Consider the following 26,755-nt stretch of genomic DNA (forward strand, 5'->3'; position numbering starts at 1 on the left):
TCCCTCAATATCTATGTGGTCCTTAACCAAATATCCGACGCCATATAACCGTACCTAACCGTAAATAAAATGTGTTGAGTGCGTCGTTAAATAAAACATTTCCTTCCTTCCCTGTACTAATCGCCCGGCACCCCGACCCCTACACCCCTACAGGTACGAACCTGCTATTTCCCTTCGTTTCTGTCATTCCGACATTTATGGAACCACGACATTCTCGAAAAATGATGGATGGTGATATTCCATGGAACTGACACAGGTCATATGCTTTTCTCTTTCTTACGTCATTTCATAATTATAGCACCAGTGGCCACAGCGGGTTTATGGATATCAATAGGTAAAGTGCGTCTTGCATGCTCCTTAGTCCATTGTAATAAAGTTTTTTTTTTTTAAAACCCATTAATTTCACTTGCTGCACCCTAACCGCACGCGTACGGCGCGATATATTGATGTAGTCGACCAACGACACAATACCGATAGGAAATTTTTTCTATTTTGTGTCGCGCGACACGAACTAATCAAACAACTTTTACTTGGCGGTTTCAACTGTTGATAACAATTTCAAAAAGAAGACTAGTTGGAAACAGATTATTATTATTGTATAGATATCGCTTAACGCATAAAATTTGACGAATATCGTTTTCCTTCATTCTAAGTCAGCCATTCTTGCAATTGTAAATATGTAGGGTTTTTAAACATCTTCTTATATACTCAAGAGGCCACGAAGAGGCCATTGAGAAAGTATCGTCAGTTGAACATATGTTTATGTACGGCAGACTGTGTATGTACTTTGGTAAATAAACCATTGTATGGCAAATTTAGCATAAAATGTTATTTTTAAAAATAAATTCAGTATATAACAATAATTATTCTTATTAATAATACTAATTGTACCAATTTATTTTTCTCTAGCTAACAAAAATCAAATCAGAACAAATTATTTTCACTACTACACGTGGATTTGTTTTGTAAACATTACCAATGGACCAATGAGTATTGAGAAAACTGGTCACGTGACCTCGATCAACCTGAAATGGCTTCCTTTCACTTTTCAGATGGACATTTTATAATCTGCAAACATCCTTGAGATAACAATTTTTTTTACAACTTTGTGGTACATATTCATTAATAATAAATGTTTGAGCAATATTAAAATATATTTTGAAAATTATTTCTATAATGCAAATGACATTATTTCAACCTTGAACATCGGGCATTTTTAGAACTTTTGTGCTCTATTTCGGAAAATTACGTTTTTTTCCGCGACTTCGTAGACTACGTTCGCCACATTCAAAATTGATCAAACTTCATAAAAAATATGTATTAATATATAAACAAAATGACCACATAGTTTAAAAAAATGATCAAGCTTATCTTAGAAGAGAACTTTGACGATTTCTATGATGTAGGATGTTCACATATTTAAATTATTATTTACAGACGAAATGTTACCTGGACATTGGGGACTACACAGTGTTGTTAGCAATCCGATTAAAATTAGTTCTACTGGTCTAAATAGGCATTCGTAATTCACACGAAACATGTCGTATACCCTCAGGATAATTCGGAATGTTTTCAAATTATTTTTAAATCACTGGCAGGATTCTGCAAGTAAGGTTTTGATTGGTGGACATGAGCTCCAACTGGCTGGTGTGCCATTAAGATATTATATACTTCATGTATTGATTAAACATCTCAAATTCTTGGTCGACATTTCCGTGAAAGCTATATTTGTCCAATCCTACATGGCGAAAGTTTCTTTACATTCGAAAACACCATTATTTTTTTTTTTAAACGTAGCCCATTTATCAAAGGCAGGTAACTGTCTATTAGCTAATATCTTGTCATTATTATTATTACTATCATGTTCTTCATAGCAATGACCGGCCTTGGTGGCGTCGTGGTTAGGCAATCGGTCTACAGGCTGGTAGGTACTGGGTTCGGATCCCAGTCGAGGCATGGAATTTTTAATCCAGATACCGACTCCAAAACCTAAGTGAGTTCCCCGCAAGACTCAATGGGTAGGTGTAAACCATTTGCATCGACCAGTGATCCATAACTGGTTCAACAAAGGCCATGGTTTGTGCTATCCTGCCTGTGGGAAGCGCAAATAAAATATCCCTTGCTGCTAATCGGAAAGAGTAGCCCATGTAGTGGCGACAGCAGGTTTCCTCTTAAAATCTGTGTGGTCCTTAACCATATGTCTGACGCCATATAACCGTAAATAAAATGTGTTGAGTGCGTCGTTAAATGAAACAATGTAAAGTAATTAACGTGCATACTTTCCTGACGACTGCTGACGCATTCTGACCTTTCTAATTAATTTCTGAAATTAAAAGCAAATTCAGTTAACCTGATTTCCTATATTATTAAATTCTATATTAAATCTTAAAGGGACACACCCTAGTTACGGCTAGTTGTTAACCATTACGGCGTTGTTTTTCGTTATTAAACCCATTTTTTTTCACAAATAAAATTGCACTTTACTTAAATTTTATTATTTAGAATATATATTTCCATTCACCTGAAGTGTTTTTTGGTAATCCTGGTAATCCTGGTATTTGTAATACCACAAAATGCATTTTTCGTATTTCTGAAAAACGGACGCACATTTGAGAAAAAACCGTTGAGCAGACAAGGTCTAATCTATTTTTAGACGGGATATTTCCATTTCAATGTCACAGACGTTGGTATACCACGTGACCGTTATCATTTTGGTTCGGTTTGTTTTCTCGTGCACGGTTCGCGCAATCAACATCCGATTTGTTGTTGTTCATTTGTGAGATTTTTCTTCACAGTTCGTGAACATTTTCAGTAACAATAAAGTTCAGACAAGTAAGTATCTCAATACAAAACGTTACAAACCCTTAAAACCAATAATTTTGCTAAGTCCTACGATATCTGGAGAGGGGATACAACCAGGACAGAACAGTTGGAACATGTCCAGGAGAGGTGAAAAGAACGCACCCCAAGTCTGTGAAATTTGTCGTGACGTAGGCATTGTTGTGCTTCGAGTGACATCTACCGGTAACATCAGAATACAAACTTTCAAAATTATTTCAAGCAATTGGGACATGGGGATTCCCATGGTATTTATCGATATAAAACCTGCTTTTTCACTCCATTTGATAAAAACGTGATCCAAGTGTGTTACAGGTTTGTAAATTAACCAAATTATAATTTATTTTCGCTGGATGGAACTAGGGTGTGCGGCTTTAAAGTATTGTTCAGTTATATGGCAACGTATTTTACATTTTTAACGAAGAACGTTTCCTAACGCCTGTTGCTTTCTTAAATATTATATTAAATCTTAATTTAAAAAAAAAAAAAGTATAACCATATTAGTTTGTCAAATCGTGTCACAGTGGAAGGAAAGGAAGGAAATGTTTTATTTAACGACGCACTCAACACATTTTATTTACGGTTATATGGCGTCGGACATATGGTTATGGACCACACACATATTGAGAGAAGAAACCCGCTTTCGCCACTTCATAGGCTACTCTTTTCGATTAGCAGCAAGGGTTCTTTTATATGCACCATCCTGTCTGTCTACTATAAAGTACTGTTCAGTTAAATGGAAACGTGTTTTAGCTTTTTAACGAACAATGTTTCCTTAACGCCTGTTGTTTTCTTTTCTATATTCCTTGTATATTGCCGTCTGACTACTAGCGTACAAAATACGTTTTTAAAGTTTCAAAGTTTCAATGAACTAAGATATGTGGTATGAATTTTTTTTTTTTTTTTATATAAAATCGCGATGACAGTAATATATCTTTAAACGAAATAATAATAAATGTATTATTTAAATATTTAAAAACAAATATTTAAATCTCCAAACTCGAAAACATTGTCCTGAGCCAGTATTCAGTTGATATATAACGGATCAAGACACAGGTGTCCAAAAGTTGTGACCATCATCATTATTGTCACCATCAACATCATGGTCGTCGTCATCATCATCATCATCATCATCATTATATCCATCATATTCAGTTCGTCTCCATCATGATGATCAGCATGATTGTTATTAGCTCATCATCTTCTGGGGTGTTGTCGTTATTATAATCCACTAGATGTATTCTAACTATAGTTATGCATCAAGGGCGGGATCTACCTCAGTCGGAATGACCGGTCGTCTTCATTGCAGTAACCCCTTCGGTGTTTCGCCCTCCCAGTCACATTTACCATAGTTTGAACCCAATAGCCGATGTATTTTATGTTCATTATCATGACTACGATACTTATTTCGACCATCATGATGATGATGATAATGATGATGTGAGGATGATGATGGTGGCGATGAATATGATGATGATGACGACGACCATGATGTTGATGGTGACAATAATGATGATGATGATGATAAGATTTTTTATCATCTCGTTCTTGTTCTTTTTCTTTCAGGTGACTACAGGGCCAACCACTGTCACGAGACGTCCCACTGTATCCCGTGCTGGGTGAGGTACGCCAGCTGTCTGGACCGCGTGGACGGTCTCAACCCATGGCCGGACCTGGAGTGGAAGCCGTTCTTCGTCGAGTGCTACCGAGAGAGGACCGTCTTCCAGGGAGTCTGCGACAAGAGCGCCGTCTTCTCGCCGCTCACGAGAGCTTGCGAGACTCCGTACAGTATCCCCAGACAAAATGGCGGCTGGAGACCCAGCTGCGAGGAACGCCGGGACGGCGTGTATCCGGACGAATACGGCCGATGCGATATCTACTACGTGTGTAAAGGGGAGATATTCACTGGTTTTTTTCGGTGCGAGAGGCCAGAGATTTTCAACCCAATCTCCGGAGAATGCGACAACCCTGAGAAGGTCCCTTACCCTTGTGGTGATTTGGAACTGCCAAACGTCTGCCAGGAGAAAAACGACGGCTATTACTTGGATATTTTCGGTAGGTGCACCCACTACATGGAATGCAAGTCCGGGGAACTTGCCGGCGTGTCCATGTGTCCCAGCGGGGTTTTCAACCCCGAAAGCAGGAGATGCGATCTGTCCCAGAACGTCATCAAACCGTGTGGGAACCTGTCGAATCCCTGCGTCTTCAAAGACGATGGATTCTTCGCCAACAGGGAGAAAGACTGTATAGAATACTTCCAGTGCGAGCGAGGGTTCATGGTGGCCAAGTTCAAGTGCCCGGAAAACACCGTTTATAATGACGTCACCAACAAGTGCGATGACGTCAGTAATACGCCCCCACCTTGTGGTATCGCACCAGAGTGTGAGGACAAAGAGGACGGGTTTTATCCGGCCCTGAACAAAGGAATGCAGTTTTATTACGAGTGTAAAAATAACACTTTTGTTATGTATAAGCAATGCGAGGAGGATCATGGAGGATTGGTTTTTAGTCCCACGCAGCGAAACTGTGACTTCCCAAAGCAGCTTTGTTTGGACCTCCATCTTGGACCAGAAATATGGTGAGTTCATTGGCATAGCCAGGATTTTTATATTTCGGGGCCCCACACACGTTGTCGGGGTTGGGGTTGGGGTGGGGTGGGGGCAACGACACTGTCAGTGAGTCTGTGATGCGACAGTAAAATATTAAAGGTTGTGGTGGGGAGGGGGAAGAGAGGGTACTGAGTTGTAGTATCATCTAGATGTAGTACGCGTGTGTGTGTGGGGCGGGGTGTATTTGTTGGGATATTTTTGAGTTTTTTGTGAGTTCAACGGTCAGTCATGACCACCCATCCCCCTCCGTCCTTGTATAGCATTGAATACAATGACGGAGGGGCATCACTCGTATCGTTACTGCTTTTATTAAACCTTGGTGGAATAGATATCCATGAGATATTGTCCGTAACCCACAATGTGAGCTACGCCTTTAGAGGGGGCACCATCTTGGATCAGCTAATCGACTGCGCTACGTTGTATGGCTATCAAACCGGCCTTGGTGGTGCAGTGGTTAAGGCATGGGACTACATGCTTGTAGGTACAGGGTTCGCAGCCCGATACCGGCTCCCACCCAAAGCGAATTCTCACGGGCTCAGTGGGTAGACGTAAGGTCACTACACCATCTTCTATTACACTAACCACAAACAACTATCCCACTGTCCTGGACAGACAGTCCAGATAGCTGAGGTGTTTGCCCAGGACAGCGTGCTTGAACCTTAATTGCATATAAGCACGAAAATAATTTGAAATGAAATAAAATGACTTTAAAAATTGTACACTTTGGTTGGGGTTTTCAAATTCATACTGGCATAAAGGGAAATACTTGTAGTCAGTTGTTATAATTAAATTTAGTCGCATAATTTAAACAAAATACCCGTTTGAATACTTTTGTTTAACCTTGAATACATTTTAAGTAGTTTGTGTAAACGTCATTGAGAAATGCCTGGTGTAGGAATACAAAGTTCCATGTTTAAGTTACCACTAAACGTTTTGTTTAGTTATCCTGGAAGTCATTTTTCCTTTTTTTTCTCAAGGATGTGCGCGTTCCATTAGACACACTGCTGTACTAATTCCCGTTCGTGATGTACAATGGTAAAGCGCTCGCTCGATGCGCGGTCGGTCTGGGATCGATCCCCGTCGGTGGGCCCATTGGGCTATTTCTCGTTACAGCCAGTGCACCACAACTGGTATATCAAAGGCCGTGGTATGTACTATCCTGTCTGTGGGATGGTGCATATAAAAGATGCCTTGCTTCTAATCGAAAATAGTAGCCCATGAAGTGGCGACAGCAGGTTTCCTCTCTCTATATATCTGTGTGGTCCTTAACCATATGTCTGACGCCATTATAACCGTAAATAAAATGTGTTGAGTGTGTCGTAAAATAAAACATTTCCTTCATTACATATCAAATAGTATGTATTAAAAAAACAGGTCTTCACTGAAAACGTTGGCCGCCATCTCTGAAGATTATACGTCCCCAAGAAAAAAGGCGCGAATTAATATATAGCTCACTGCCTCCCCCCGTTACCTCCCAACTCTCCCCCTCCTTGCAGACATCGATCTTCCGACGACTATAGGTCTAGGCTCAGGTTAATGTTGAAGGCTTACTAACTGCTAACTTAAGAGTTCTCTGATTGCCAACGAATCCAATACATAAGTTCCTTCGACCATCAATTCATTTAAATCGACCAAGACTGAGCGGCACTGGTGAGTAATTGAAATCCAGTAAAAAAATAAAAAATAAAATAATAATAATTTTAGGGTGAATAAATTCTACGGCAGCCGATATCAGAAACGTGTTTTAAAGAGATTTAATGCATTAATTTGATAAATATCGAGTTCATAGGGCCGTACCTAGACTAACAGAACTAGAGGTGGGGTGCGGTGATTTTAAAGAGATTTATTGCATTAATTTGAGAAATATCGAGTTCATAGGGCCGTACCTAGACTGACAGAACATGGGGTGGGGTGCGGTGATTTTAAAGAAAGGAATACGGACTTAGTAACACAGTCTTTCATGGACATAATCACTGCCAGGATTTTATATTGGGGGGGGGGGGGGCAACCCACACATGTATGTATGTATCTATGTATGTATGTATCTATGTATGTATGTATGTATGTATGTATGTATCTATGTATGTATGTATCTATGTATGTATGTATGTATGTATCTATGTATGTATGTATGTATGTATCTATGTATGTATGAGCGTATGTGTGTGTGTGTGTGTGTGTGTGTGTGTGTATGCATGTATGTATGATTTTATAAAATTTAAGCTTTAAAAACACTTTTTATTAGAGGGCCGTGCCACACACACACACACACACACACACACACACACACACACACACACACACTCTCCCTCACTACGTCGCTCGCTGGACATAATCAGGAATTCTTGAAACGTGTTCGTTTGCATAATGAACTAGTACATTTTATTAGGCCTTCTAACATTCAAGACAAAGAAGTGTAAAAAAAAAAAAAGAAGACAGATGTTTTGCAAAAATCCCCTCACTCGATCACGTTTAGTTTTGTTTCCTGATAGACCAAAATCATACTTTAAAACTAAACAAGCATTCTGAGAATAAGATGCTAAAGCAATACATGTACCTTACCGCCCCCCCCCCCCCCCCCCCCCCCCCCAACACATTTTCGTAGCTTCTAAGGTCTATGGGCCATAAGTCTGTCAAAGAAAGCAAATCTCCATGGAAGTCCAACATGAGCTGTGACTCTACTGGTTGCATAGTACAAACAAAGCAAATCTCCATGGAAGTCCAACATGAGCTGTGACTCTACTGGTTGCATTGTACAAACGAAGCAAATCTCCATGGAAGTCCAACATGAGCTGTGACTCTACTGGTTGCATAGTACAAACGAAGCAAATCTCCATGGAAGTCCAACATGAGCTGTGACTCTACTGGGTGCATAGTACAACATGAACAAAGCAAATCTCCATGGAAGTCCAACATGAGCTGTGACTCTACTGGTTGCATTGTACAAACGAAGCAAATCTCCATGGAAGTCCAACATGAGCTGTGACTCTACTGGTTGCATAGTACAAACGAAGCAAATCTCCATGGAAGTCCAACATGAGCTGTGACTCTACTGGTTGCATTGTACAAACAAAGCAAATCTCCATGGAAGTCCAACATGAGCTGTGACTCTACTGGTTGCATAGTACAAACAAAGCAAATCTCCATGGAAGTCCAACATGAGCTGTGACTCTACTGGTTGCATAGTACAAACAAGTTCCGTGTTAAAAGTTCGAGATGAACTGTGAAATACTTACGGAGTAAAACCAGCTGCGGCTCTGATTGGTCGTAATATGCGACATTAATTAGGTGTGCAAATAATATAATCCATCAGCAATAAATAAATGCACTTTTATTTGTTGTACAGTTGTTATGCAGTATACACCAGAGGTTGAAACTAGTTGCAGGGTACCCACACAAATGGAACTGCGATTTTCAGCAAAAATAAGGGTTGCTAATTTTTTATTTTTTATTTTTTATTTTTTTATTTTTTTGCAGCTAGATTAATTGCGATGTGCCACACTTTTTATTGGTGTACTGCCTGTGTGTGTTGATACGCTGCTTTAAGCCTTATATCAGTTTTATTAGTAAACGTTAACGCTATCGGCAACAGGAATTTCATTTATTTCATTTCATTTCAACTTATGTTCGTGCTGATATCCAATTAAGGTTCAAGCACGCTATCCTGGGCACACACATTACCTATCTGGGTTAGTTGTTAGTTGGTTAGTGGTTAGTGAGAGAGAAGAGGGTTTAGTGGCCTTACACCTACCCACTGAGTCGTTAAAACTGCGAACCCTATAGGCTACCTACCAGCCTTATTTCCGATGGCTTAACCACGACGCTACCGAGGCCGGTGCCAGGAACCAACCGGTTGGGAACTACATGTAATTAGCACTTTTTGGTAACTGCCAAATACCAAAATATTATCCCCAAACCATTAGTTGTAACGACCCGTGATTAGTGATTAGCGATAAATAGTTTGGGTTCGCTTCTAACAGATACCTTGTTTTAAAATAAGCAACAACAAAAAAATAAACAAAAAAATAAACAAATAAAAAGAAAGAAAGAAAGAAAGAAAGAAAATCGCTATTATCTCGATGTCGCGTGACTGTGGTGTAATTTCTTACTAGTCGATTTTAGTTGCGAAATGCTTCATCATCGTACTGGGGCCAGTTTCACAAAACATCGTAAGTTTACGTCTGCGACTAGCAATTATACCGGTCATTCATTTACACGTGTTTGACATTTATTTAACGCAGAATACTACATCATTACAGAAGATGGAGCGCTTTAAGGACAAAACAAAATTAAATATGCGTAGTTCAAACTATATTTATTTCACTTTTAATAGTAATTAAACAAAGAAGTGATTTAATCATAGATTTACATTTACATGGAACACTAGGCTTACGATGCTTTGTGAAATTGGGCCCTGGTGTGTTTACTTTGCTTTTATTCTCGTCTAACTTCGTCGTCATCTTCTTCTTCGTTTTAAATGCTTCTTCTTCTTTCTCATATTTGTTCCCATCTTCAAAGAGGTACTGATTATATGATGAATGAGCAGTTTTAAAATAGCGACCATTGTTAGATGTGATACCTTTTAACTAACACGAATGGCTTCACTTAATAATTAAGACATATTGGGTAGTGTGATACCCTATATATCATTATATATAAACATTCAACACGAACTGAGTGCAGAAATGTCTCGTGTCACTCACACTCTGGCCATACATATGTATAAAAGTTGTTTGATAATACAGCATTATAAATACAGACATACCTATGTATTCAGACCAAGCAACTTGTTTAAGATATGCTAAGAGGAAGAGACATACAAAAAGAAAAGAAATTTTTAAAAATAATAAGTTAGTAAGTAAGTAAGTACCGGTAACTCTCTCTGTCCCTCTCTCTCTCCATTTTTCCATTGTGTTTGTTTGTTTATTTTGGTGGGTGTTTTTTTTTTTTTTTTTTTTTTTTTTTTTGGGGTGTGTGTGTGTGTGTGTGTGTGTGTGGAGGGTTAAATGGTGTTATATTGATTTTGTTTTTGTTCTCTCTCTCTCTCTCTCTCTCTCTCTCTCTCTCTCTCTCTCTCTCTCTCTCTCTCTCTCTCTCTCTCTCTCTCTCTCTCTCTCTCTCTCTCTCCCACTCTCTCTCTCAGTTCGAATGCTCTCGATGTACCAATAAAAGTTCTTGTCATACAACTGCCATGTCCATGGCCCACTATAGACAAGGGTTCTCAAAGTGTCCATTACAGCAAGTATGACTGTATTCTGTTGTTCATTTCAGTTAAAGATCAGCGACAGCTGTGGACACAGAAGTAGGGTGACGAGAACCGCAGATACACGATAATTAATTATTCCTGGTTATTCCTGACCGTAAACCCGTACTACTGGTAGAGTACACGACACCACGGTCTGCACTAGAGAACGACTGGAATTACACTACATGCTTACCTGTTGATTATGACGGGATTGATACACAAGATACATCATAAACTTTGATTCATACAATTGTACATTATATTGTTGCGAAAGTTGTTAAAATGGCAGCTGACCAAGTCAACTCCACAAAACCCGTTTGCCCCTCTTCGTCCACGCGGTAAGTATGGGCACACAGTAGTCGTTACATTTTCAAGCTTGATTAAGGGTTTGTCCAACAAAATTTAGAACGAAAGTTGTGTTAAATCGTTGTGTCGTAAGGTGTAGCTTTCCCGGTCTCATGGGCGTACATAGGATTTTGAAAAGGGGGGTTCCAAAATAGATTGCAGAGATATTGGGCATATATTTCTATGTTGAGTAAATACAATAATGTCAGATATATTAAATTATAAAAAAAGCGATTTCAGGGGGGGGGGGGTCGGTCGAACCCATCGACCCCCCCCCCCCCCCCATGTACGCCCATGGGTCTGTTGTTGAACTGCAAGGAGATACATATTCTGTTTAACAATATTAACTGAAGTTCACCGAGGCTGACACACAAACAGACACACAGAAAGACACAAAGACAGATGAAATACGCATACTTTATTAACGACTCGCTTCACACACATATTAAAAAAAATTAAAGCAAAATAATAAAACAAAACAAGAACAGAATAGAAGAGAACAGAACAACAACATAATGTTACATAAGCTATTCCTTATGGAGAGATAGCATGTACCAGATAAATAACAGTACCTGCACATGAGGCACGGCGAAAGCAAGTAGACATTGAGAGGGCTGACTGAGATTGGAAAACTAGATGTCCTGAAATGCAATTTCTTGCATTCTACAAATAAAATTCATTTCCGCCTTAAGATTTACTACCAATAATTAAAAATTTTCAGAATTATTGGAGGGGTTAGAGCCCCCCCCCCCCAGCCTCCCTGCTCCGCCGTGCCTGTATATTATGTATAAAACGTCTCTTCGACGTTAGAAAGTATAAAAACGGGTTTCAAGTGTTAACGCAAGGTTAAATTCTGACATTAATACACCTAACTTGTGTCTATGTCAGATAACGAAGCCGATAAAAGTTACCGCAGACTAAAGCCATTCACTTTTCAAATTGTCTTATGATGGAGATTTCGTGGAATTGTATTTTTGTATGTATATTATTTATATGCACGTGTAAAACAAAATGGAATTGTTATTTGTTGTGTTTATTACTTTGTTTTTATTAGTTCATTTATTTTCATCATTTGTATCGTTTTGTTTACTCATAAAAATGTCTACCAATGTCACTGTAAATACTTCGTTCAATTATTAAAATGTGTCTGTGTATTTTCGATAATAAATATTTAAACTGCTACTAGTTTTTTATTTTATTTGAACTTATTTTCGTGCTTATATCCAATTAAGGTTCAAGCACGCAGTCCTGGCATACACACCTCAGCTTATCTGGGCTGTCTGTCCAGGACAGTGGGTTAGTTGTTTGTGGTTAGTGACACAAGAGGGTTATGTCCGATGCATGGGCGTCGATCGGTGGGGGACAGGGGGGACGCGTCCCCCTCACTTTTCAAAGCCGGGGGACAATCTACTAGTATATAAATGTCCCCCCCCCCCCCCACACACACACACTTTTTCGTTTAGCAAAAGCAACAACAACACCACCACCAACAACAACAACAACAGCAACAACAAAAAACAAAAACAAACAAACAAACAAAAAAACCTAATTTAATTACTGTATTAATTATTTATTTAAAATGGCAACTTTTATCATAGTTTTGCATTCTTCCTGATTTGCTCCGCAAGGCTCAATAGGTAGGTGTAAACCACTTGCATCGACCAGTGATCCATAACTGGTTCAACAAAGGCCATGGTTTGTGCTATCCTGCCTGTGGGAAGCGCAAATAAAAGATCACTTGCTGCTAATCGGAAAGAGTAGCCCATGTAGTGGCGACAGCGGGTTTCCTCTCAAAATCTGTGTGGTCCTTAACCATATGTCTGACGCCATATAACAGTAAATTCTAATTTAATTTGGGGGCGAGACGTAGCCCAGTGGTAAAGCACTCGTTTGAAGTGCAGTAGGTCTGGGACCGATCCCCGTCGGTGGACCCATTGAACTATTTCTCGTTCCAGTTAGTGCACCAAATTGGTATATCAAAGACGGCGGTATGTGCTGTCTAGTCTGTGGGATTGTGCATATCGAAGATCCCTTGTTGGGTGTATACTACCAAATCAAATCCCATAGACGACAATAGTAACATATATGGCTAAAACTCCTACCTGCAACGTATCAACCGACATAAACGCCACGGATATAAATACTACCACCTCTCACACTTAAAGTGAATCAGAAAAAATTGGGGGTCAAGCTGCTCGTTTCTGAGATAACGGGAAGCGTCTATGACCACCCTAGTTCCGCACAAAATTCGAGTACTTTTTTTTACAGGTACCCCATACATGTTTCAAGCACAAGTCTACTTAACACATTGGTACTAGATGAAATAAAATTGCATTTTTTTTTTACCCAGATAAAACTATTATTTTTTACAACCAACACAACCACATTTATAACCAATCACAGGACTTGTGGTGTTCACTTCTCTATCAAAAGTTGGGTGCACCTCCAACTTTGACCCAGCCGGAAGTTATTTGGTTTAGTACTACCTGTTAGTAATGGGAAAATGTAGCGGATTTCCTTCTAAGACCATATGTAAAAATTACCAAATGTTTGACATCTAATAGCCGATGATTAATAAATCAACATGCTCTAGTGGTGTCGTTAAACAAAACAAACTTTAAACTTTCTTCCTAATTTGCCTTTACGAGGTCTGATCATACCCATTACTACAGGGATAATCTAAACCCACCCATGACAGAGCTCATTGTCATTTAAACAGTAATGTTGTGGTATAAAGTGTTCTATTAAAATTCGGTGCACCTCGAACTTTATCCTAACCGGATGTTATTTTGTTTAGTACTACCAATTCGCTACTGGAATAATAAGTAACTCCAGCACTTTGTTGCTACACTGTTTTTCACGCTACACATTAAACTGAATTACCATTTCGGGAAACAAGTCAAAATAGTTTGCAAACACGGTTGGTTGAACGTAGACATGCTCAAAAGAACAAGAAACATGCATATTTTGATTTTGGATTATGGCGGGTTGTCCATGTTATAGTTTAAAGTTTTTATTTTGTTTAACGACACCACTAGAGCACATTGATTAATTAATCACCGGCTATTGGATGTGAAACATTTGGTAATTCTGAGGCTAGTCGTCAGAGGAAACCTACTACATTTTTCTTAATGCAGCAAGGGATCTTTTATATGCACTTTCCCACAGACAGGAAAGCACATAACACAGCCTTTAACCAGTTGTGGTGCATTGGTTGGAACGAGAAAAACCCAATGATTTGAATAGATCCACCGAGGTGGTTCGATCCTGCGACGCAAGCACCTCATGTGAGCACCCCACTGACTGTGCTAAATCCCGCCCGCCCATGTGATTGTTTGCAAAACTACAGACAATTCATTCAGCTTGATCTTCATGCTTACATCCAATTATGTTTGCATTCTAAATTATAGAAATATTTTTTATTTAAAAGCAAATATCAAAATCTGTATAATTTATATCTGAGCAGGTGATCAGTCTTTAAAAACAACAGCAACAAAAAAAAATAATAATAATAATAATAAATAAATAAATAAATAACCCATAGCTATTGAATATTAAATTTGCAACATAATGAACAAGTTTTTTGCAACAAAGTTTCAATGTTTTGTGTTGCATACTCTATTCAACTTCAAAACGTTAGACGTTTATTTATTTACTTATTTAATTTATTTTATTTTTATTCACCCAAGATAACATTATAATAATACAATCAACAAAACCAAAAGTTGCATATCAGTGCATTTAATGAAATCTCGAGAATATAATTTAGTTTTCACCTATTATAACATACAAAATGCATGCTATTCTATATAGAGAATAATATATGAGTGGCCATTAGATAACATTTATCTCACAACGAGTTGTTTTAAAATATATCTTACGAGCGAAAGCGAGTTTGGTACGTTTTTTTAAACAACGGGTTGTGAGATAAATGGTATTTAACGGACACGAATGTATTATTCTATTTCTAACATATCCTCAAAAAACAGGTTTTAAGCAAATTTTAAACTAAAGGTTATTTACAACCGTTGCACTTGTAGCTGATTTACGCGTCACAGACACATGATTGCCAGATTAACTATACGTCACAGTGTAAGCTATTTCCACCGTGCTGGTTTTTTTCATTGGACGTATGGCATTGGTGCACGGGTCACCTAGGAACAGCCAATCGTATGTCTTGAAATTGTTAAAGGAACACGCCCTAGTTGTTAACCATTACGCCGTTGTTTTTCGCTGTTAAACCCATTTTCCAAGAAATAAAATTGCACTTTACTTACATTTTATTATTTAGAATATACATTTCCATTCACCTGAAGTGTTTTTTGGTAATGCTGGTAATCCTGGTGTGTGTAATACCACAAAATGCATTTTGAAAAAACCGTTGAGCAGACAAGGTCTAATCTATTTTTAGAGGGGATCTTCCCGTTTCAACGTCACAGACGTTGGTATACCACGTGACCGTTATCATTTTGGTTCGGTTTGTTTTCTCGTGCACGGTTCGCGCAATCAACATCCAATTTGTTGTCGTTTGCATGTCGTTCATTTGTGAGGTTTTTCTTGACAGTTCGTGAACATTTTCAAAGTTCAGACAAGTTTGTATCTCAATACAAAACGTTACAAACCCTTAAAACCAATAATTTTGCCGAGTCTTACGATATCTGGAGAGGGGATACAACCTTGGGGGTTGGGGTGGGGGGCACAAATTATATTGTTACCTTTATTTAAATAGAGTAGGTAAACAAAACCCTTACATTTTCGTCCTGGGGAGAGGAAGTGCCTCCCCACCTCTGGTTCCTACAGACTGTACTACTACTACTACTACTACTACTACTACTACTACTACTACTACTACTACTACTACTACTACTACTACTACTACTACTACTACTACTACTACTACTACTACTACTACTACTACCACTACTACTACCACTGCTGCTACCACTGCTGCTACCACCACTACTACTACTACTACTACTACTACTACTACTACTACTACTACTACTACTACTACTACTACTACTACTACTACTACTACCACTACTACTACCACTACTAATGCTACTACTACTACCACCAACAATAATAAACGGTGCATCTAATTGCTAATAACAATAGGTTAGCCACTAGTACCCGGTGCCGAATAGCAAATGTAGTCTAATTGCGGTTTATATATAAAATTTATTATTTCAAACACTGTAGTATAGTCAACATGGTCAGTGACGGACTATCATTGTCGTCTTATTCCGATTCAAGTATCATGATTGTTGCAGCAGCCACTTCCTCAACAGAAGCACCCATGTTGGTAAAGTAACTTCCTGTTCCAAACTCATTCCTTTCGCTGTCCAGGACAGAACAGTTGGAACATGCCCAGGAGAGGTGAAAGGAACGCACCCCAAGTCTGTGTGCACTCTGGGAAGTTTGTCGTGACATAGGCATTTCTGTGCTTCGAGCGACATCTACCGGTGACATCAGAACTTTCTAACTTTCAAAATTATTTCAAGTAATTGGGTCACGGGGATTCCCATGGTATTTATCGATATAAAACCTGCTTTTTCACTCTATTTTATAAAAACGTGATACAAGTGTGTTACAGTTTTGTAGATTAACCAAAATTAGAATTAATTTTCGCGGGCTGAAACTAGGGCGTGCGACTTTAAGACACGTGCGTGTGTAAACAACTGTGTTATAAAACAATAACGCATGTTGCTCTCGCCAATGGGTGTATAAGAAACAAGTTTATTCAATAGTAAATGTATAACTAAGTGAAGTTATAAATGTTTATATTCTATAATAGTTGTAGTCATCAATATTGTTATTGCTATTTGTAATTAGGAGTGGCTGTGTAAGTTGGAAAATTTGTGCTCAATCGTTTACTTAGAATATGCTTCAATAAAATAAAAAAACTTTAAAAAACTAAACAAACACAACCATTAACTCTCCCCCCCCCCCCCCTCCAACAACAACAGCAACCAAAACCAACCAAACAAAAACAAACCAACTAAGCAAACCACATTTTTAGATTTTTTTTTATAAAGGAAGGAAATGTTTTATTAAAGACGCACTCAACACATTTTATTTACGGTTATATGGCGTCAGACATATATATGGTTATGGACCACATAGAGATTGAGGAGGAAACCCGTTGTCGCCACTTCATGGGCTCTTTTCGATTAGCAGCAAGCAGCAAGGGATATTTTATATACACCATCCCATAGACAAGATAGTACATACCACGGCCTTTGTTACACCATTTGTGGAGCACTGGCTTGAACGAGAAATAGCCCAATGGGGCCACCGACGGGGATCGATTCTAAACCGACCGCGCATGAAGCGAGCGCTTTACCACCGGGCTACGTCCCGCCCCTTTTTCATAAAGATAAATAATGCAATTATTAAATATACCATACGTACAACATATAACATATACTACACTACACGACATTATTACTTAACATTTACCATAGTTTGACATCCAATAAGCAATAAATTGTTTATGTTGGGGTGTCGTTACACATATAGTCTATTCTATTATTACTTAACATTTACCATAGTTTGACATCCAATAACCAATAAATTGTTTATGTTGGGGTGTCGTTACACATATAGTCTATTCTATTATTACTTAACATTTACCATAGTTTGACATCCAATAACCAATAAATTGTTTATGTTGGGGTGTCGTTACACATATAGTCTATTCTATTATTACTTAACATTTACCATAGTTTGACATCCAATAACCAATAAATTGTTTATGTTGGGGTGTCGTTACACATATAGTCTATTCTATTATTACTTAACATTTACCATTGTTTGACATCCAATAACCAATAAATTGTTTATGTTGGGGTGTCGTTAAACATATAGTCTATTCTATTATTACTTAAACTACACACCAACCCACTCAGCTCTATAAATACAACAACCTATCCCCACGGCTCGTAATCAGCACAATTATTGCTGCTTATTTTTGGCGTGCACAGTGACGATATCATTTCGTTATTAGTCCCCTACTGGCCGACCAGCTTTTCGGGAGTTTCCGAAAAATCCGGAATTTTCATCACGTACTCGGAATTCCGGAATTGATGCCAAATATCCCGAATTTTTTTTCAAATTCACTCGAATTGTTTTTTAAGCAACTAATTCTTATTACATTCTACATTCTTAGAGAGGCGGGGCGTAGCCCAGTGGTAAAGCGTTCGCTTGATGCGAGGTCGGTCTGGGATCGAAGCCCGTCGGTGGACCCATTGGGCTAGTTCTCACTCCAGCCAGTGCTCCACAAGTGGTGTAACAAAGACCGTGGTATCTACTATCATGTCTGTGGGATGTTGCATATAAAAGATCCGTTGCTGCTAATCGAAAAGAGTAGCCCATGAAGTGGCGACAGCGGGTTTCCTCTCTCAATAGCTGTGTGGTCCATAACCATATGTGTGACGCCATATAACCGTAAAGAAAAATGTGTTGAGTGCGTCGTTAAATAAAAACATTTCCTTCCTTCCTTCCTCATCATGTACTGCTCAAGTTATGGCCGTTAAATTCAGCAGATACGCCAATGTGTTGGGGCCCCGGTAGGCAACATGTGTTGCTTTAGCAGTACTGTCAGAATGTCTGTTCATATTAACTACTACTGAGGGTGTATACCATCCTTTAGCAGTACTGTCAGAATGTCGGTTCATATTAACTACTACTGAGGGTGTATACCATCCTTTAGCAGTACTGTCAGAATGTCGGTTCATATTAACTACTACTGAGGGTGTATACCATCCTTTAGCAGTACTGTCAGAATGTCGGTTCATATTAACTACTACTGAGGGTGTATACCATCCTTTAGCAGTACTGTCAGAATGTCGGTTCATATTAACTACTACTGAGGGTGTATACCATCCTTTAGCAGTACTGTCAGAATGTCGGTTCATATTAACTACTACTGAGGGTGTATACCATCCTTTAGCAGTACTGTCAGAATGTCGGTTCATATTAACTACTACTGAGGGTGTATACCATCCTTTAGCAGTACTGTCAGAATGTCGGTTCATATTAACTACTACTGAGGGTGTATACCATCCTTTAGCAGTACTGTCAGAATGTCGGTTCATATTAACTACTACTGAGGGTGTATACCATCCTTTAGCAGTACTGTCAGAATGTCGGTTCATATTAACTACTACTGAGGGTGTATACCATCCTTTAGCAGTACTGTCAGAATGTCTGTTCATATTAACTACTACTGAGGGTGTATACCATCCTTTAGCAGTACTGTCAGAATGTCTGTTCATATTAACTACTACTGAGGGTGTATACCATCCTTTAGCAGTACTGTCAGAATGTCTGTTCATATTAACTACTACTGAGGGTGTATACCATCCTTTAGCAGGACTGTCAGAATGTCTGTTCATATTAACTACTACTGAGGGTGTATACCATCCTTTAGCAGTACTGTCAGAATGTCTGTTCATATTAACTACTACTGAGGGTGTATACCATCCTTTAGCAGTACTGTCAGAATGTCTGTTCATATTAACTACTACTGAGGGTGTATACCATCCTTTAGCAGGACTGTCAGAATGTCTGTTCATATTAACTACTACTGAGGGTGTATACCATCCTTTAGCAGTACTGTCAGAATGTCGGTTCATATTAACTACTACTGAGGGTGTATACCATCCTTTGGCAGTACTGTCAGAATGTCTGTTCATATTAACTACTACTGAGGGTGTATACCATCCTTTAGCAGGACTGTCAGAATGTCTGTTCATATTAACTACTACTGAGGGTGTATACCATCCTTTAGCAGTACTGTCAGAATGTCGGTTCATATTAACTACTACTGAGGGTGTATACCATCCTTTAGCAGTACTGTCAGAATGTCGGTTCATATTAACTACTACTGAGGGTGTATACCATCCTTTAGCAGTACTGTCAGAATGTCGGTTCATATTAACTACTACTGAGGGTGTATACCATCCTTTAGCAGTACTGTCAGAATGTCTGTTCATATTAACTACTACTGAGGGTGTATACCATCCTTTAGCAGTACTGTCAGAATGTCTGTTCATATTAACTACTACTGAGGGTGTATACCATCCTTTAGCAGTACTGTCAGAATGTCGGTTCATATTAACTACTACTGAGGGTGTATACCATCCTTTAGCAGTACTGTCAGAATGTCGGTTCATATTAACTACTACTGAGGGTGTATACCATCCTTTAGCAGTACTGTCAGAATGTCGGTTCATATTAACTACTACTGAGGGTGTATACCATCCTTTAGCAGTACTGTCAGAATGTCTGTTCATATTAACTACTACTGAGGGTGTATACCATCCTTTAGCAGTACTGTCAGAATGTCTGTTCATATTAACTACTACTGAGGGTGTATACCATCCTTTAGCAGTACTGTCAGAATGTCTGTTCATATTAACTACTACTGAGGGTGTATACCATCCTTTAGCAGGACTGTCAGAATGTCTGTTCATATTAACTACTACTGAGGGTGTATACCATCCTTTAGCAGTACTGTCAGAATGTCTGTTCATATTAACTACTACTGAGGGTGTATACCATCCTTTAGCAGTACTGTCAGAATGTCTGTTCATATTAACTACTACTGAGGGTGTATACCATCCTTTAGCAGGACTGTCAGAATGTCTGTTCATATTAACTACTACTGAGGGTGTATACCATCCTTTAGCAGTACTGTCAGAATGTCGGTTCATATTAACTACTACTGAGGGTGTATACCATCCTTTGGCAGTACTGTCAGAATGTCTGTTCATATTAACTACTACTGAGGGTGTATACCATCCTTTAGCAGGACTGTCAGAATGTCTGTTCATATTAACTACTACTGAGGGTGTATACCATCCTTTAGCAGTACTGTCAGAATGTCGGTTCATATTAACTACTACTGAGGGTGTATACCATCCTTTAGCAGTACTGTCAGAATGTCTGTTCATATTAACTACTACTGAGGGTGTATACCATCCTTTAGCAGTACTGTCAGAATGTCGGTTCATATTAACTACTACTGAGGGTGTATACCATCCTTTAGCAGTACTGTCAGAATGTCTGTTCATATTAACTACTACTGAGGGTGTATACCATCCTTTAGCAGTACTGTCAGAATGTCGGTTCATATTAACTACTACTGAGGGTGTATACCATCCTTTAGCAGTACTGTCAGAATGTCTGTTCATATTAACTACTACTGAGGGTGTATACCATCCTTTAGCAGTACTGTCAGAATGTCTGTTCATATTAACTACTACTGAGGGTGTATACCATCCTTTAGCAGTACTGTCAGAATGTCTGTTCATATTAACTACTACTGAGGGTGTATACCATCCTTTAGCAGGACTGTCAGAATGTCTGTTCATATTAACTACTACTGAGGGTGTATACCATCCTTTGCTGATTCAGGTAAAATATTTTTGGCTGCGAAAAATCCTCAGATTATTGATGTTGGATGCTCCGAGTGTGCACCATCCTCTGGTGCGTTGAATTTATTTATTTATTTATTTATTTTATTTATTTATTAATTTAGTTTTGGAGTGTGAGGGATTCGGAGTGGATGGGGAGACAGCAACATTAATACTTTTATATTTGATAAAGAATAGATTTGGGTGCACCATCGAACTGTTTTCTTGTGTCTGAAACACAAAAATAATAACGAATGAATGAATGAATGAATGAATGTTTAACGACACCCCAGCACGAAAAATACATCGGCTATTGGGTGTCAAACTATGGTAATGCAAACAAATAAAGTGATGATCAACATCAATATAAAAATTAAAAATTTAAATAAAAACAGTGTAAAGAACTGTGCAAAAATACAAATATCACAGATAGATACTGACTTTTACTCAAAATTTCAATTATATCTCGAAAAAACCCCAAGGGTATTTGTGCTGTATTGGCCATTCTCAAAGAGAATGTTACACCCCTGCACCACGGTGAGGTTACAGCACGCGCAGGAGCAAAAAGAGTAACATAATAAATCTTATTTAAACAGTATTCGGGACGTAGTCCAGTGGTAAAGTATTCGCTTGATGCGCTGTCGGTCTGGGATCAATCCTCGTCGGTGGGCCCATTGAGCTATTTCTCGTTCCAGCCGGTGCACCATGACTGGTGTATCAAAGACCGTGGTATGTACTATCCTGCATATAAAAAAATCCTTGCTACTAATGGAAAAAAATGTTTGACATCCAATAGCCGGTGATTAATAAATCAATGTGCTCTAGTGGTGTCGTTAAACAAAACAAACAAATCATGATGTAATAAATGTTACAGTCTGTACGACATTTGTTTCGGTGAGGTCACAATGAAATAATGCCGATTGCGTGGTAATCTACGTTTTCAGCATCCATCGCCCCATATATGTATTATGGTGTAATTATTACGGTAACCTGGGTACTCATCTTCGGCTGGCTAGACTGACCGCACCGGACAGTACGTTATTGATGTGCTGAGCTGTTAGAGGTGAGCGAGAGAGAAGTCTGTGTCAAAAAGCAGATTTAATTGAAAAAATTCACCTTGATTTTTGTAAAAATGTTCTAAAAGTTAAAGGATGTACAAGCAATATTATGATTTATTTTGAATTAGGTAGCTATCCATTGGTGCATGAACGTACCTATCGTATGATGAAATATTGGTTCAAACTGATCAAAACTGATAATTGTATAATGAGTACAATGTATAGTGAGATGAAATCTAGCTGCGTCTATAAAAATAACTGGGTATTTTTTATTAAGAAAACATTTCAAGAGTTGGGGCTTGGTTATATTTGGGACAATCAGGATCATCTGGTAGAAAGTACGATGTATTATTTATCACTAATTAAACAAAGGATTTTTGACCAAGCATTGCAGAATCTTTACCATCAGCTAAATACATCTGTGAAATGCGGCAATTTGTCCCAGGCGCATGCGTTGAAAATGGTGGCCAGAAAATCCAGAGCTCCGAAAAATATATAAAAAACTATGTAAAGATACACACTGGAAGTGAGCAGATTGCTTAAAACTCTATGAAACAGACTGCCGAGAAACAGAAAAGAGACATGTAAGTCAATAATGCGAAATATCAATTAATTATGACAATTAAATCTGTGAATCCGATACACGGCTTACATTCGGAGCACAATTTTCAAGTTCGAAATTGCGTTGTTGGATAAGATGTCAGACTGTGATGCAGAATAGAAATTTATACTGTTTCTAAATTTACTAGAACATGAACTATAACTTCCAGATACAAATAAACTACCTGGTATAATATAAAAGAAGCGTTTGTAGCGAACTGTGAGAACTACTCACTAGAAAGAAACATGGCGACAAGCGATGAACTGTCTACAGTTCTCCATAACACACGAGAGGTGATATATGGAAGTAGCGCCAAGACTGAGACACTACCACTAGATCTGTTGATAGATTTAATGTCAAAAATGAACACCAGACTTTCTAACATTGAAACATATGCGAAAAAAATTGAAGATGTTGAAACGTATGCTAAAAAAATTGAAGATGTCCAGTCGTCTATCTTGTCACTTGCTAACAAAGTTTATTCGTTGGAAGCTGACGTTAAGAACGTTATCACCGATAAACGAAACATGGAATCCAATTTCCAAGGTCTGAGTAATTTGTACGATTGTGTGAAGGAAACAGGTGACAAAAATAAAGCGGAAATAGAAGCGATAAAGCGGACAATTAAAAACACTGGTAATGACAACGCGGAATACAAAAAAGAAATAGAGTCGCTGAAAAAGGACAATTATGAAATGAGAGATTTGATAACCGATCTACAATGCCGATCTATGAAATGTAACCTCATCTTCACCGGTCTTGCCGAAAACCCTAACGAAATTACAGAGTACGTAATAAGAGAATTTCTTGGAAATGAACTTGGCTTGGATTACGATTTTGAGTTTGGTAATGTACATCGTTTTGGCAAAAGACGACTTGGTTCATCTCGCCCCATTGTTGCTCGCTTTCTGTACCACAAGGATATCGTACTGATAAAGTCGAACGCGTACCAGCTCAAGGGAAAACCTTACGGTATCAGTGAGCAGTTCCCCCCGGCGATCGAGGAACGCCGTAAGAAACTGTATCCCATAGCCAAACGCTTGAGACAAGCTGGACACAGGACGAAACTGTTATGGGACAAGTTATTTGTAGATGGGAAACCTTACGAGGAGGCAAATTACACCGATTATCGGTCGTTCCGAGATGTAGTACAAAACAAGCCACGCCAACAGCGACCAAGTCCTACACACGCGAGGGATACCAGACCGGCACAGAAACGACCGCGCGTTTGTTCATCGCCAACGGTAACAACCGACCCCCCTCACCTATCTGGCGCAGACCCCCATCACTTATCTGGCGCAGACCCCCCTCACGTATTCGCCGCAGACCCCAATCACCCATCCGCCGCAAACGGAGCGATGTCGGCTACATAGGACGGGCTGGAGGGTGAACATGTGATCAAAATTATGACATGGAATGTTCAAAGGAGACTAGCTTTTAAACTTTGCGACAGCGAATTTGTTAATATTATTTCAGGATGTGATTTGCTCTTTTTAAATGAATGTTGGATTGATAACACTGATGATCTCAATGTAAACGAATTTATCTTAGCCGCCCGCATAGTACGATCGAAGTGTAAGGGTGGTGGCTGTGTTTTGTATTACAAAAATTGGTTACATAAATATATATCTATTGTCAAGATATGTGCCGATACATACTGCTGGGTTAAACTTGACAAATCCCTGTTTGTAAATAAACTTCACGTATTTATTTTATGTGTGTACATACCTCCTGAAAATAATGTGTTTTATGTTAAATATGACTGTGACATTTTTGATATGATATACAATGACATTTTGATCTTTCAAACCCAGGGCGAGGTATTGTGTATAGGTGACTTTAACGCGCGCACTGGAGCGGAACCGGATTATATCCCACTGGATCGGCTTGATGATCAAGTGTTGCGTAACATCGGTGAACTGTTTGACTATGTCTCTGACGAGTGTTCAACGCCAAGAGTGTCTCAAGACAAAACTGTAAATAACTTGGGTCGTAACTTGTTACGCTTGTGTAAAGCTACTGGTATCCGTATTGTGAATGGCAGATCACCTGGTGATAATATTGGTCGTTTTACTTTTTATCATAGAAATGGATCAAGCTGTATTGACTACGCTATATGCTCCAACGACATACTTCATATCGTTAGCGACTTTACAGTGTGCGATTTTAATATGTTTTCTGACCACGCGCCCTGTTTGATCGAGGTTGTTTGCTCATTGAAATTTTTTAACAAAGTTGTAGTTAATAAAGGTAATCCTTTATATATGACTTTAACTATCTGGAATGAGGAATGCAAGGTTGATATTTTAAACAGTTTAAGCGGAAAGTCCGAACAATTACAGATTCTCTTTCAAAATATTTGTCCCACCAAAGAAAGTATTGATAAATCAGTTACTGATTTAACTCATCTGATAAATGACTCGACCAAACAATACTGTTCCCACACTGTTAAATGTAAAACTGTTGGAGGTCATTGTCTAAAATCAGTCCGTGACAAACCATGGTTTGATGATAAGTGCCGTGAGTTATATCGCAGTTACAAGGAGGCTCTATATTTGTTTAACAAGCATTCTTCATTCGAGAACAGGTATAATTTAGCTGTAAAAAAGAAAACATATAAACAGCATATAGGTAAAGCAAAACGAATGTATTTATATCAGGAAGGTAACCTGTTGCATTATTTGAAAAAACATAACCCAAAGCAATTCTTCAAGCGTTTTAAGAACAAACGTAAGCAAGTTAATACGTCATTAACAATCAACGATTTTTTTATACATTTAAAAAATTTAACAAACACCGATCATGTTGAACAGGTTAATATTACCCAAATGATAGATGAATTTGACGATACCTCAGTTAATACCCATAATGAAAGTGTTTTTGAAGAATTGGATAAAATAATAACACCTGCTGAGATTGAACATGTTATTTCAAATCTTAAACGAGACAAAACCCCTGGCCATGATCTTCTGTTAACTGAATATTTCATAGAATTTAAAGACATTTTATTACCCGTTTTAAGCAAGCTATTCAATAGCATTATTGACTGTGGTTATTTCCCCAATTCTTGGTCAAACGGGATCATCCTACCCTTATACAAAAAGAACGACCCTAACGATGTAGGCAACTATAGAGGTATAACTTTATTAAGTGTTATATCCAAAATATTTACTTCTCTTATTAACAATAGACTTCTACAATGGAGCAGTAATCACAATATTATATCTGATGCCCAGTTCGGATTTAAGCCTGGCTATGGAACTTGTGATGCAATTTTTTCCATACATAGTCTGCTATCATCCACTTTAGCGCATAAAAAACGTTTATATTGTTGTTTCATTGATTACAAAAAGGCCTTTGATAGTATTAATAGAAATAGTCTTTGGTATAAACTAATCGGATACGGTGTCACAGGAAAACTATTAACTATAATTAGATCAATGTATAATGATGTTAAATCATGTGTTAAACACCACGGGTCCTTCTCTGATTCTTTTTCAACTAGTGTGGGTTTAATGCAGGGAGACGCACTATCGCCTATGCTCTTTTCTCTTTTTGTCAACGATATTGAACTTGACCTGTTAAACCACTGCAATAACTCTTACGAATTGAAATATTTGAACTTATTATTGCTAATG

At 38.4% G+C, this 26,755-nt stretch overlaps 1 protein-coding gene across 1 annotated transcript; it reads left to right on the plus strand.

Moving 5' to 3' along the window:
* The first annotated feature begins 2,014 nt into the window (after positions 1 to 2,014).
* LOC121388987 lies at positions 2,015 to 11,179 on the plus strand. The gene is made up of 3 exons (XM_041520571.1): positions 2,015 to 2,018; positions 4,405 to 5,416; positions 10,719 to 11,179. The coding sequence occupies exons 1-3, from the start codon at positions 2,015 to 2,017 to the stop codon at positions 10,720 to 10,722; spliced, it is 1,020 nt and encodes a 339-aa protein (XP_041376505.1). The 3' UTR covers positions 10,723 to 11,179.
* Positions 11,180 to 26,755: the final 15,576 nt, after the last annotated feature.

The sequence above is a fragment of the Gigantopelta aegis genome, chromosome 2, assembly GCF_016097555.1.
Source record: "Gigantopelta aegis isolate Gae_Host chromosome 2, Gae_host_genome, whole genome shotgun sequence".
NCBI classification, from domain to species: Eukaryota; Metazoa; Mollusca; class Gastropoda; order Neomphalida; family Peltospiridae; genus Gigantopelta; species Gigantopelta aegis.